Genomic DNA, 15234 nt, shown 5'->3' on the forward strand with positions numbered 1-15234 from the left:
TGAGCATGCTTGGGAAAACCTGAGCAACGAGTATACTCGCTTATCACTAATGAGGAACCTGTTGGCCACCCCCATGGACCTCAAGACAGATATCCTGTAAGGAAAAGTCTTAGTGACAACCATAATGGAAAGAACTCACAGTGACAAAAAAATAGGCTAACAAAATAAGGATGTGAACCATGAATACGGTCTGGACTTCCAACCCGAGTTATAAAAAGTTCCACATATTACTAAGCCAAAAGCCCCGAACACACAGGTGAATGTGCTTGAATTGTGAAAAAGTAAAGCGTGTGTAAATGGGCCTTCATCACTACTCAGTGGGGTTCCCAAACCCAGAGAACTTCGGCACCTCAGGGTCACTTTGTACCTTGGATATTCAAACAATCTGCCCCATGTGGAGGATCTAGGCTACCTTCAGGGCCAACAAGCGTACACCCAGATGTCTGCACTCCTTGTATATATATACATACAGTACATACCAATGGACCTGACAAGGTTTCTGCTGGCGGAGACTGCCTGCTTGCATATTTGAAGTCTTATAGGCCAGGCAATGCTCCCTGGGAGGCAAGGTATGCAAATAAGCACTGAAATAACAGCAGACAGACAATGTAATATATATATATATATAAAAAACACTTTATTAATTTACACAGGACAGGAATAGGCAAAGAACTGTGAGAGCAGCTGAGCGGTCTGCAGAGCAACAGATATCTTTCAAGGAGCAGTGCAGAGCAGTATGCTGCCCATTGAGCACTGCAGAGCTGTATTTTATGCTGTACACGTTAAAAACTGCAGAGCAACATGTCACCAAACACCACTGAGCATTATGTGACAATGGGCAATGCAGAACAGTATGCCATACTGAACAACGCAGAACATCATACTACACTGAGGACTGCAGAGCATTAGGCCACAATAGAAACTGCAGAGCAGTATGTCATACTGAAGAATGCAGAAGAGCGTACCACTCTGAGGACCGCAGAGCGACATGCAATACGCCACACTGACCAATCCTGTATGGTATGCCACCCTGGCATAGTCACAGTGCTGTATGTACTGTGCATTTACGGAACGGAAGTATTTTGTCACTAGAAGGATCACAGTACACGAATGAGCAGGGCATTCCACTGCAGCACATCACAAAGAAAAGCTATCTGCAGACCACTCCAGCTCACAGTGTCACTGGACCTGACATGGAGGGAAGACATGAGACCATCAGAGCCATGAATACAGACCTTGTTGTGCAGACTCAGTGTATATACACACATATATATTCATATAGGCATGTATATGCATACATTACATAGAAGTTAAGGGTTGAGGTATAACACATCAGGGAGAGGTAACTCCCATCAGGAAGCTTTTTTTTTTTTCATTTTAACTCCCTGCATGCCAGGGCCTACCAAGAGACACATTTCTGCATGCGATGGAGATATCTCTTGGCAATGCACTGCAGGCCGGTCTGGCAGTGAGAGGGTTGAGAGATGCAGAGAGCCGATAGTCCGTTATAGTAGTCCTTTAAAATCCATGTTCGTTATCGTTAATTACTCATTCATTTCTTCACAAAGTCTTAATTAAAGAGGCCACAGCAGCAACACCTATAGGTGATGAGACTCCATTATGTATCCAGGTTCATGTTTAGGTGTAAGAGATTATGCCATGCACACAAATTTAGGACATGTTTCCATCCTGGCAGTTACGTTAGAAAAGAGATTGGGCGCAAGATTTTCTCCTTTTTAAGGTAGCAGCACAAATGTTACTTGATTGGACCCAAAAAATGGCTGCCTCCACTGTTTACCTAAAAAAGTGACCAGTGACGTCAGTAGTTACTAACGAACTAATACGTATTCTCATGCATACTTATTTCACATAATATCGCTTCAAGATGTCCACAGTGACAGAAACATAGAAGAGTGGTGTACTAACAAAGTGCAAAGTGAACGTGAATAATTGATTGCTTTTTGTTCCCATTTATACATATCCCTGCTCAGAGCTCACCAATGGAAAAATATATATTACAGTATTATATTAATCACAGAATAATGTGTAAATGTGTCATCATAGAAAATAGCCCCTGTTATATCATAGTTTTCAATCTACTGAATTCTACTACGGGTCTTGTAGTCCCTTGGAAATCCGTTCATATCAAACATACAAATGGCACGTAATTGCCACAGACACTCCGATATGATTCAGTATCGTGTCTGGTGTCACCAAACATGCAAGGATTAAAAGGATATTCCACTTAATAGCTTCTTTTACATGTACAAAATGGAAAGGGTACTCTGGTTTCAGCATAGGTTATTGTTTGTACAATAAAAAGTTACACACGTTTCCAAAATTCTTTCTGACATAAAAGGGTTACTCACAAGTAGAGATGAGCGAATTTGTTCGTTTTTTGTCCCCGAATCTGATTTTGTCATATTCGTGCCATATTCGAACACTATTCGTGCCGAATGTATGTTTGATGATCGGTTCCAAACATATTCGGTAATTTCTACTCCCATTGACTCTAATGGCGTTCGGCTGTGTCCGACAAATACTGCAAAAACAATATTCGTTGCCGATCATATTCGGAACCGAATCCGAACAAATTCGCTCATTCTCTATTCTCAAGTTGTCTCTTGAGTAGGTCAGAGCTCTGCAGTCTCTTCACTTCTTGGTTGTATTGTATGGGTTGTATGTATTGTAATGATATTGTTCTGAGTTTACACTCATCATTTTATTTGCATATAGAGATAATAGAGCAGTTGAACAACAACTCAGGACAGTGAGAGCCACGATTAGGAGAACTGCTCTGGAAAGTGACTATGCTGGTGACAAGGGACAGGACTTTAAAGAGCCCCGTTAGAAGTAGAGGAAGAGGGGAAGCGAGGGAGGTGAACTGCTAACTACTGTATAGAAATCGAAGGACTGGAGAGATGTTGCTGGGATCATGGGAGTTTACAAATCTCCTGAAATGTAACTACCGTGCACACTCGGCCAGGGTCCGGTGCCTGAGTTCCTCGGAAAAAAAATGTACACTATGCAAGATAAGGGCTCTCAAAGCAGAAGAATGACAGCAGAAAGAAAAAGCAAGTCAAATGCAAACTTGCTTATTCCCACGCTGTCTAACTAAAGCAATTTAATAAATATTCCTTTAACATCCCTGTTTGATATAATTCACATAAAATCTGTCATGTGATAGATATATAGGTGCTCTGCTCATTATATGTATGGCATGCAGCAGATCTGCAAATTACACTGCATATTTAACAGGAAAGTAGATGAGATTTTAAAAAATCTTTCTCATATCCTGTAGAAAAAATATGCAGCAGAAATTAATGGTTAAAGATTTGAAATCCATCCCATGTCAGTTTATGCTGCAGATTTTCATAGTGGGTTTCAATGCAAGGATAAAATCACCAGAATTTCTGCAGCATTTTTTGCTGTGGAAAGTCCACACATAGTTGTGTCGTAAATGAATTGTGCACCTATGTGATCATCACTTACAGGACAGATTTTATTTATCCAACAGAAATAATCCGTAAAGAGATTATTGATTGAAAGCAAGAATTGTGAGCAACTATTACAAAAAGTCCATTTCAAAATGGCATAGCTTTTCATTAGACACAGAATAAAGTTTATTTACTATACTATCTCTTTAACTTTATGTATGTGGCCTCCTTCATGGACTATAAATCCTTCTTTCACATTACTTTTGGATTGTGCTCCCATAGTAAGCCATAGGATCCCCCCGGTTATGTCCTATGCAAGTTTACTGTACAGGGAAGAGTATGGTAATTTCACATCATCACTATCGTTCATCGGGGACTGATGTACATAAGATATTACCTAGGGAGTGTGACCAAAAGCCGTGTTTAGTGAAGAAGGGGCACTATACGGTTGTCAGAGATGTGCATATATATTTTTATATTAGATTATGCAGATACATTAGATTTATTTTATATGGCACATCAAAATTGATATTATATATGATACAGAATCTTTAATCCCATATGTTTCCTTTGCTTTAACAGTACTGATGCATTAGACCATGTATAAAAATTAGTGCATTGACCATGACAATCAGTGGAATCACAGTTTTCATTTTGTGTATGGAGAAATCTCTACAGGGTTCACTTTACCCCTCATAGAAAGTGCATTACGTGAAACAATAAGAAACTACTTACAAAATAATCCTAATCATGACATCAATGTGGCATCATCTTAAACGGAATCTGTCAACAGGTTTTTCTATGTAATCTGACAGCAGTATGAGTTAAGGACAGAGACCCCAATTCCAGCGATGTGTCACTTAGTATACTGGGAGCAGCAGTTATGATAGAGTCATAGTTTTCTTTGCTACAGACTGAGAAGAGTAGATGCTGATCTGTGTATAACCCCGTCCACAACACAGCTTTCAGTGTACATTGTGTAGAGACAGAAAGCTGCTAATCAGTGCTGGGGTGGACTATAAGGCACAAGGCCAGTTGTACTGTAATGATAATCTGCTGCTAATAAAACATTGGTTGTATGTGACGCTAGTCACTACTCACAGACTTGCCGTGAGGCAGGATAGCCAAGAGGTCCAGGATCAATACCAAGAGGGCTCGCAGTAGACAAAAGCATAGTCAGGTAACAGTCTGAGGTCAGCGTATCATGAAGGTAGCAGATCAAGAAAAAGGGGTAAGTCAAATGAATGGTCAAAGGTAAATCTAAGGTCAGCATCGAAGATCAGAATGCAACTCAGAACTCAGAGCAAACACATACACACCACTTGGGCAAAGCTACAAATGGCAATGGTCTGATCATTGTCAAAATGCTAAATAGCCCTGTAAACACCCAGAAGGGATGACACGTGGAGGAGATCCCACAGAACCAGCCAGATAGGACGGCTGAGCTGTCATTCACAATACTCACACCTCAGATAGGATGGCAGAGCTGTCACTCACAATCCTGATAAGTCAGCAAATCCTCAAACCCATAGGATTGCAGAGATGCCATTCACAGCGTCCATAGGACACCGTGAGAGGTGGAATCATGACACTGTATTGAAACAGTAAAACACAGCCCAGTAAGTGACACATACCTTTAATCAGGGTCTCTATTCCTACATTATTTTGCTTTCATATTTATATAGCAAAAACCTGCTGACAGATTCTCTTTAAGTATGCAGGATTTCCCAGACTGTCCGCCAACCAAGATCACCAAGCTAATCGCTAAAATTCAACTCATCACATAGTATAAGTGAATGGGATCGCATTTCGACCCACTAGGTGGAGCAAAAAGGCAATCACAAAAAATCCACCAGCCTTTAACTTTTTACGTCATGATGGTTGTAGTCATGGTACCTCATGGGTTGCAATCTGTCCCCCATTCACTTGCACTATGCTGCTGCAGTGAGGCACATAGTGGTTTATGGCCATGCAACCTGTGTTGCAGCCACAGTCACCATGCAGCACAGCTTTATGTAGATGAAGAAGTTTGGCTAAAAAGTCTCTGTGAATCAGCAGTATCAACTGGAAAAGGAAATGTTGGTGACGTGAAGAGGCATTACACAGCACCACCCCTCTTTCTACAAGTCAGGTCAGGAAGTGTTGGTATAGGTGAAGAGGGGTTGTGTTCTAATATCCAGCAAGGATCCTTCTTCAGTCTACACTATACTGCATTTTATATTCAAAAAGTCACCTACCGCAATAACTGCGACCTTAAAGGGAACCTGTCAGCTGGTTAGACCCTAAACTAAGATCATGTATGTATGTAAAGCATCTGAAATGTAGATTATATGTCTATATCGCTGAATTATGAGTCTGGTTTTTTGTTTTCTAGAAATCCATTGGCGAATGTTTATACAAATGATCTCACCAATGCAGGAGGCTTGGCTTGCACTTACCGCTCTCTGGCCTCTCTCTTTCTCCTCCCGGTGATGGCCTCCTTCCTGCCAGTAGTTGACAGGTCAGTGTTCTCTGTGACTTGATCCCTCACCGAGATCTAGTGCAGGCTCCGTCATTTAGAAGGACGGCACATACACGGATCGATAGTCCAGCTCTCGCAATGTCATCGGGACAATACTATCCATGCGCCAAGACTGACCTGTCAGTTATTAGCAGTAGGCCGGCGGCGGGAGGAGAATAAAGGACAGAGGCTGGAGGGCTGTAAGTACAGGAACAAGCCTCCTGCACTTGCAAGCTCATTATCATAAACATTCTCCTATAGAAACAGACTTATAATATAACGGTATAAACTTTATCAACAATTCAGATGCTTTCCATAAGGAGGTTGGTTTAGGGTCTAACGTGGTGCATGTGCTAAACAGGAAGTCTATGAGCCCGATCATTGCCCTGTGCATGTGCTCAGCATTTCTTACTTCTTAGTAAAGCGCTTTAGGGAAGTTTCTGGCCAAGTTCACATGAGCGTATAAAAAAATCATCCGAAATTCATCCAGAAAACTCAAACGATTTTTTTTCTTATTTGTCATCCGTATATAATCTGTATGGCATCCATTTTTATACTTCAGCAGTTATTAAAAATATACAAGAACAAATACAGTTTCCCATCTTAAAGAATTGCAATGTGTGCATACAAATCAGCTGCTAAATGGCTGCTGCGTATGGAATCCGATTCATAGACTTGAATGGGCGAGTCTTCTCCAACTCACGGAAGAAACCAGTGCCTGCTGCGATTGTTTTCATGAGCAGATTCGGCCCATGAAAAAAATCGCTCAGCTGCAGTGCCCCATTGAATAATATTGATCTGAATGCTCTCCCTGATCTGTCCGCTGTTAGATAAAAAATAAAGTCATGTGAACTTGGCCTTTGAGCGACCCATTGGGGTCTCAGGATCTGGACCCCAACTGATCTGCAGAACATTTAACAAAAGTAGCAGGATATTTTTTAAAAAATGATATCTACTCCTTTGTTTAGTAAGAAGTTATGGGATCTGTTAAAGTGATTCCTTTTATTTTGTTTAGTTCACTATGAATTGAGTTGTAGAGGAATAAGCCAGGTATTGGCATTGCAGCTGGAGCCAAGGCCAAGGCATGCTGAGACTGTTGGTTCCACATGAACTGGAGATTCTGTGCAATGTGTTTTTTTAGGATGCATATATAACGACTATTACTTTACAGTGTTTATTAAGGTGACGTTGGGTCCCTGCGTGTAGACCAAATCATGCCCATATAATCTGGGAAGAGAATTTAACAGAGTTAATTCGGCAGCATGATTTTGCTAGTCATATATGATTGTTATTGTTATAAGTCTGGCAGTTTTGCAGGTAGAACAGCGATAATATTGTCAAAATCCTATAGCCATTCTCTTAGAAAATGCAACCCACAAAATGTGAGTGTGGTTTAGGCTGCTTTCAACAACCCAACATGGGATCATACACTTTAGGTGACTCAATACTCGTGATTATTACACTGTGCAAAGACTTGCATTAATTACACAACTATGTTAGAGAATGAATTATCAATGATTTTCACTGTGTAACTTGGTGCATTAAAAATAAGTCATTATATTGGACTGTGCAATCATTCTATAGATACTCAGTATCATTACACAACATACTATGCCCTTGAAGGTGTAGAATCAGAACTGGGGTTATTATCCTGGCCATTAGTAAGTGTTTGGATTTGCTTTGGTTCCCATAACTTGTCATTTTGGGGCCCAAAACGTAGTAATTTGTTAGATCTTGCTGTTCTCAAGATGGGAGTCAATATGTTTTATTAGAACATCATCGGGGTATCCAACTGGGAAGGCTAGCTGACAGAGAGGGCAGCTTCTAACTTCCGAGTCCACTGTCTCCATTAGTAACTGCAAAAAGGTAAAAGCAGACACAAAGAGAAGAAGTTATACCCATGATCCTAGATCAAAAAAGGCAGTAGTCAATTCAATAGACAGATCTCAACAAAAATCATCATGGGAGGTACCATGAAGACTCAAGAAGTGAAGACAATGATAAATGTAAAAATACAATTTTTATTAATTATCAATTAAAATTAACATAATTATATTAAAAAGACAGGACTAATTGGTCTCCAACATGGGGGGTTAGGATAAGCAGCAAGAAAACATTATTGCGTCTCCATAGAGTGCAAACTACATAGGATAATCGAAAATCTGACTTGGTTCAAAATAATGTACCTCCAGAGATCAAAAAAATCCCTCCAAAGCAAAAGTAGTATATTGAGGCCTATATTTCAATAGCAGTTGCAAAAAGATGCTAAACTTGCCAAAAAAGCGCTGCAAGCACTAAAGAGAAAGTTGCCTATTGTTCATTTAGTGACCTATGCGCACGCACCTAGTCTGACGGCCTGCTCTGACTTCCGGGAGCGCTCACACATGTGACCGCAGTGCGTTCCACTGCGTGTCACAGAGCGCGGCCTTGGGAAGTCCCTTTTGCCTATAGGGGCGAGACTGGCTGCACGCGCTATCCACAGGTCCTATTCCACATCCGGTATTTACCGGATGTAATTTCTAATGGCAGGTCCTGCACAAAACTCCGGTCACATGACCGTTCATATGGGCCCACGGTAACTATAAATGACTTGGGAACACCATTACCTGATAGAACGCTCCTGGAAGAAGCAACTTATGCGAAACAGCGCTGTCGGGCGGCGGTGGGGGAGAAGCTTTACCAGCATTTAGCCTCTACATCGGCTCATTTTTTCCAGCGTCCAGCTACAGGTAAAATCCTAATCTTAAAATTGCTTTGCACCTTACTATTCTTGATATGTTCCTTGCTGTGCCCTGGGGTCTTTTGGATATATTTCTCTGAGGTGCAATTCCTCTCCTTGGCCATCTATCTTTTCTATATTGAATAGGCAACTTTCTCTTTCTCTGTGGAGACGCAATAATGTTTTCTTGCTGGTTATCCTTACTCCCCATGTTGGAGACCAATTAGTCCTGTCTTTTTAATATAATTATGTTAATTTTAATTGATAATTAATAAAAATTGTATTTTTACATTTATCATTGTCTTCACTTCTTGAGTCTTCATGGTACCTTCCATGACGATTTTTGTTGAGACAAAGAGAAGGTAAATGTATACACTGTTCACCACATACTCGCTAAGGCCAGATGTAATGTTTCAAGCATAATACATTTCTAAATTGCTATATTTACAGTGGTTGTCCTATTTCTAGCAGTAATGGCTTACTTCTGTACAGAAGGAAACTGTAGTTGGGCCACTTACCTGAGCTTTGTGATACAGCATCAGTCCCATCATTTTCAGGATTCATGGGGGACCCAGAGGTTGGACCCCCACTAAGAATGAAGTGATTATAATGTCATCATTTTACCGTTTCAAACATGCATCAGGATAGAGGAAAATTTAGGTTTACTCTCCTGCTCATATTACCACCAGCCTCGAGCCTTCCATGAAGGAAAATGGTACAAGCTCTAAACTTATGCATGTCTCAAAATTGTGGCTTGTGACACTGACAAATGACATATCTTTACTACACCATGCTAGGAATAATGAAGCAAATGAAGAGTATATATTCAGAGACTGTTCTTATATAACTGGAATTGCTCTTTTCCACCTAAACTGGATCTTGTCTGAAGACCTAATATTTTCCCCACCTGCACACTCACATTGATGGAAGGCCAGGACTGTGCATGTTCCGCTCTGGAGTATGATGCCGACATTCTTCTACTTGCTGCATCAGGAATGGGAAACCCAGCACAAAAGGAAGCACAGCGTACTGCTCCAGGCTCTGGACTAGGTGGGGATGGGGGACTCCATTCATCCTCATCTGAAGATTGCTGTGGGGGTTCTTGGAAGCAAGGCATAGTAGGTGGGCTGCCAACATACCCCTCATTGTAGGACAACTGCTTGGGCAAGGTTGCAGTTCCAATTGGCATCCATAGCGAGCGGGGTTTTCTTGGATACATTGCAGGCTCACTGATTTCAGAATAGCTACGGCGGGCTTGGAATGATGCCTTTGCTTGGTGCACTGAGGGCTTAGAATATGAAATATCTGTGCCCACAGGTGATGGGCATGGGGAGGGTACAGGAGATCTACGTGAGGGTGAAGAGGGTGGTATTGGGGATCGACGTTGGTGTACTGGAGACTGTGGGACTGGAGATCTTCTCTGCAAAATGGGAGATGGGCACTGTGGAACTGGGGAGCGCCGTTGAGAGGAAGGAGAGTGGCGAAGAGAAGGAGAGTGGCGGAGTTGACAAGGAGAGTGCCGATGTGGAGGAGAGTGTCTTTGTCCTAAAAAAAAAAGATACTTGGTGTAATTAATATATTTGGAAACAGTTATATAATGATATTATTAGACACTTTGGAACTTAAAGGTAGCAATATACCTCCAACATTTATCGGTCAACTGCAATTGCCAGCCTCTTTATATACACTTGGTTCAGTTGAGTATGCTTATATTCTCAATGGAGGAACGGGATAAGCTGCTGCGAGACACATCTACATCTAACAGCACACTTATCTCCCTTAAGAACACAGGATCAGACATGTTAAAATTACTTCCCGGATATCTTCAAAAAAGCTATAGATATTATATGACGTCATCTCTCAGCCATCTTAGTTTATTTGCACCTAATCGAACGATTATAATAGGTGTTTTTGCACTGATTCCAGATCTATATTATAGCATTTGGTGACTGTTTCCCGTTGAGCAAAGAAAGCCCAAAAGGTTTGTCCAAAAAATTCTCATTTGTTTGTCAGAGTGGTGCTCTTTGCACTGCAACTACCTTCTGGTCTATGTTCCTCCTAGGAGAACCCCGTGTTGGTGCATTACACAGATAGCATATTGATTTAAGGAAGACCTTTCACCAATTTGTGCCTTATAAACTGTACATTCCTGCTCATTGTAGCAGGAATAGGCATAAAAACATTTTTTTTCCTCCACTTCATTGTAGATATACAGGGCACCGAAATCGCTGGTGATCTGGCTCTTTAATAAATCTTGACAAACTTTAAAATGTATAGTTGTCACATAGGTGTGGTTATATGAGACTTTATAATACATTGGTCGCTTTGTACCTGTTTGTTCCTCTAGCAATGACCGGAGAATGCGGCTTTGCAGGGCAGTAAGGTCACGTAGACGGTAAAGCTCCTCTGTCAGTTCAGTATATGCCAGAGCCAAATTCACCCTGCGATTATAGATAACATTTACACTGTAACAACCTTCAGACTCAGCAAAACACCTTGTACAAGACAAACTGACTCTTCCATGTAGGGTATTATACAATAATAGATAAATTGTACATATTTTTAAACACTCTAAAGCTAAGATTAATAGCCAAAACTGGAAAATTAGACCCATTTTCAAAATAGGGTTTAATTTAATATAATTAAAATTTGGGGGTACCAAAAACCCTATACATAATCTTTTAACTACCACCTAATCACACGAAATAAAGTACAAAGATTTTTATAAAATAGATCTAAACTTTATTGAATGACAATTAACATAACTACAAAAGAAAAAAAACATAAAAAACCCCCATAAAAATCAGATAAAAGGAAAATGGGCAGTGTGGTCAGAATAGTAAATAGCATGAAAATACACTAGAAATCAGGTAGTATAACAAAGTTATAGCAGCATAGGAGTGTAGTAATTACAGATTACAGAATCATGGCGTTTATATAATAACAGCACAAAAAATAATATAACCATTGTCTGAATAGATAAAGCACTGATGCTACAAATAAGCAATCATGTCACCAGATGGATATCAAAGAACTATGAGACCTTCTGCATCAGTGCTCATATAAAATGATATACCAATTGGAGCCTATACCAACCATGTGCCATCGTGCATACAGATCACAATGACCAATACCAGCAGACCATGGGGGCTATGTTGGAACCAAGATAATTATCTAGGAGTTCATAAAGCTAAGTATATACAGTTGTGGCCAAAAGTATTGACACCCCTGCAATTCTGTCAGATAATACTCAGTTTCTTCCTGAAAATGATTGCAAACACAAATTCTTTGGTATTATTATCCTCATTTAATTTGTCTTAAATGAAAAAACACAAAAGAGAATGAAGCAAAAAGCAAAACATTGATAATTTCAAACAAAACTCCAAAAATGGGCCAGACAAAAGTATTGGCACCCTCAGCCTAATACTTGGTTGCACAACCTTTAGGCCGGGATCACACACAGCGAGATACGGCCGAGTCTCGCAGGTTAAAACCAAGCTCTGGCGCCGGCACTCAGGAGCGGAGCGTGCGGCTGCAGAGAAATAAATGGAGCTGCACGCTCTGCTCCCGTGTGCTGACAGCAGTGCCGGGTATTACCATGCGAGACTCGGCCGTATTCCTCGCATGTGTGATCCCGGCCTTAGCCAAAATAACTGCAACCAACCGCTTCCCGTAACCATCAATGAGTTTCTTACAATGCTCTGCTGGAATTTTAGACCATTCTTCTTTGGCAAACTGCTCCAGGTCCCTGATATTTGAAGGGTGCCTTCTCCAAACTGCCATTTTTAGATCTCTCCACAGGTGTTCTATGGGATTCAGGTCTGGACTCATTGCTGGCCACCTTAGAAGTCTCCAATGCTTTCTCTAAAACCATTTTCTAGTGCTTTTTGACACGTGTTTTGGGTCATTGTCCTGCTGGAAGACCCATGACCTCTGAGGGAGACCCAGTTTTCTCACACTGGGCCCTACATTATGCTGCAAAATTTGTTGATAGTCTTCAGACTTCATAATGCCATGCACACGGTCAAGCAGTCCAGTGCCAGAGACAGCAAAGCAACCCCAAAACATCAGGGAACCTCCACCATGTTTGACTGTAGGGACCGTGTTCTTTTCTTTGAATGCCTCTTTTTTTCTCCTGTAAACTCTATGTTGATGCCTTTGCCCAAAACGCTCTACTTGTGTCTCATCTGACCAGAGGACATTCTTCCAAAACGTTTTAGGCTTTTTCAGGTAAGTTTTGGCAAACTCCAGCCTGGCTTTTTTATGTCTCGGGGTAAGAAGTGGGGTCTTCCTGGGTCTCCTACCATACAGTCCCTTTTCATTCAGATGCCGACGGATAGTACGGGTTGACACTGTTGTACCCTCAGATTGCAGGGCAGCTTGAACTTGTTTGGATGTTAGTCGAGGTTCTTTATCCAACATCCGCACAATCTTGCGTCAAAATCTCTTGTCAATTTTTCTTTTCCGTCCACATCTAGGGAGGTTAGCCACAGTGCCATGGGCTTTAAACTTCTTGATGACACTGCTCACGGTAGACACAGGAACATTCTGGTCTTTGGAGATGGACTTGTAGCCTTGAGATTGCTCATGCTTCCTCACAATTTGGTTTCTCAAGTCCTCAGACAGTTTTTTGGTCTTCTTTCTGTTCTCCATGCTCAATGTGGTACACACAAGGACACAGGACAGAGGTTGAGTCAACTTTAATCCATGTCAACTGGCTGCAAGTGTGATTTAGTTATTGCCAACACCTGTTAGGTGCCACAGGTAAGTTACAGGTGCTGTTAATTACACAAATTAGAGAAGCATCACATGATTTTTCGAACAGTGCCAATACTTTTGTCCACCCTCTTTTATGTTTGGTGTGGAATTATATCCAATTTGGCTTTAGGACAATTCTTTTTGTGTTTTTCCATTTAAGACAAATTAAATGAAGATAATAATACCAAAGAATTTGTGTTTGCAATCATTTTCAGGAAGGAACTGAGTATTATCTGACAGAATTGCAGGGGTGTCAATACTTTTGGCCACAACTGTATATATATATATATATATATATATATATATATATATATATATATATATATATATAGTCCAGGTCTACAACATACGCTATTTTTTGCAGGATGAAAATGTATCGTCATTTGGATAATTACCACATATAGTGTTATTTGAAAGGGTCAAAAGGAATAGTATTCCTTGAGCAGGGGTGCCACATCGTACATATACGGTGCCAACCTCCGCTGACAGGAAAGGAATGAGCTAGGGCAAATTAGTCCCCAAGTGTCTGTTTGCATCCAGATGCTTTAGTACCTGTTTTTTAGCTTTATCATTAATAAAAATACGTTTTTAGGGGTTTTTGTTTTTACCAGTCTTACGTTTCAGGGCCCCAAATCACATTTTTGTTGGTTGTTCTACTTTTATTATACTACCTGACATCCAGTGTATTTTCATGCTACTTATTATTCTGTCCACACTGCCCATTTTCCTTTTATCTGGGTTTTATGGGTTTTTTAATGGTCTTTTCTTTTGTAGCTAATTGTCTATCAATAAAGGTTAGATATAATTTTATAAAAATCTTTGTACTTTATATCATGTAATTTGGTGGTAGCTATAAAATGATATAAATCTAAGATCTATGTTTGAAGCCAGAATACTGAAGGAGATAGCAGAAGAAATTTTTGAACCACTCTCCATAATCTTTGAAAATTCTTGGAGAACAGGAGAAGTCCCAGAAGACTGGAGAAGAGCAAATGTTGTTCCTATCTTCAAAAAGGGGAAGAAGGTGGACCCAGGCAACTATAGGCCGGTGATCTTGATTTCAGCAAAGCATTTGACAAAGTATCTCACACCATCCTTATTGAAAAAAAGACTAAGTATGGAATGGACAAGGCAACTGTTAGGTGGGTTCATATCTGGCTTAGTGATCGGACCCAAAGAGTGGTTGTAAATGGTTGCACATCCAGTTGGAAGAATGTCTCAAGTGGGGTACCACAGGGCTCTGTCCTGGGCCCTGTATTGTTCAACATCTTTATCAATGATTTAGATGAAGGAATTGAGGGTAAACTGATTACATTTGCTGATGACACAAAGCTAGGAGGGATAGCTAATACTAGAGATGAGAGAGAGAGGATTCAAAAAGATATAAATAAACTGGAGCAGTGGGCAGCAGCTAACAGAATGGTTTTTAACAGGGAAAAATGCAAAGTACTACATCTGGGCAATAATGAAAAAAGCATATACAGAATGGGAGGAATAGGGCTAAGCAACAGCACATGTGAAAAAGACTTGGTTATACTAATAGATCACAGACTGAACATGAGTCAACAGTGTACAGTGTGATGCAGCAGCAAAAAAGGCAAATGCAATTCTAGGATGTATTAACAGAAGCATACATTCTAGATCACGTGAAGTCATTATTGCCCTCTACTCCTCTTTGGTCAGACCTCACCTGGAATACTGTGTCCAGCTTTGGGCACCACATTTTAAAAAAGACATCAACAAACTGGAGCAAGTTCAGAAAAGAGCGACCAGAATGGTGACCGGTCTGCAAACCCTGTCTTATGAGGAAAGGTTGCAGG

General features: G+C 40.6%; 1 protein-coding gene across 1 annotated transcript in view; it reads right to left on the reverse strand.

The window, feature by feature from the left end:
* Window positions 1-616: 616 nt before the first annotated feature.
* The window catches only part of TBKBP1 (TBK1 binding protein 1), a 134067-nt gene continuing 119449 nt past the window's right edge, over window positions 617-15234 (reverse strand). Inside the window, exons 7-9 of the mRNA XM_073572475.1 lie at window positions 10988-11097; window positions 9576-10201; window positions 617-7793 (exon numbers count right to left, since the gene is read on the reverse strand). Of these exons, the coding sequence (XP_073428576.1) occupies window positions 7665-7793; window positions 9576-10201; window positions 10988-11097 (865 nt within the window). The 3' untranslated portion in view covers window positions 617-7664. The remainder of the gene's footprint in view (window positions 7794-9575; window positions 10202-10987; window positions 11098-15234) is intronic.

The sequence above is a fragment of the Dendrobates tinctorius genome, unplaced genomic scaffold, assembly GCF_039654945.1.
Source record: "Dendrobates tinctorius isolate UK_male_01 unplaced genomic scaffold, ASM3965494v1 ptg000032l, whole genome shotgun sequence".
In the NCBI taxonomy this organism is placed as follows: Eukaryota; Metazoa; Chordata; class Amphibia; order Anura; family Dendrobatidae; genus Dendrobates; species Dendrobates tinctorius.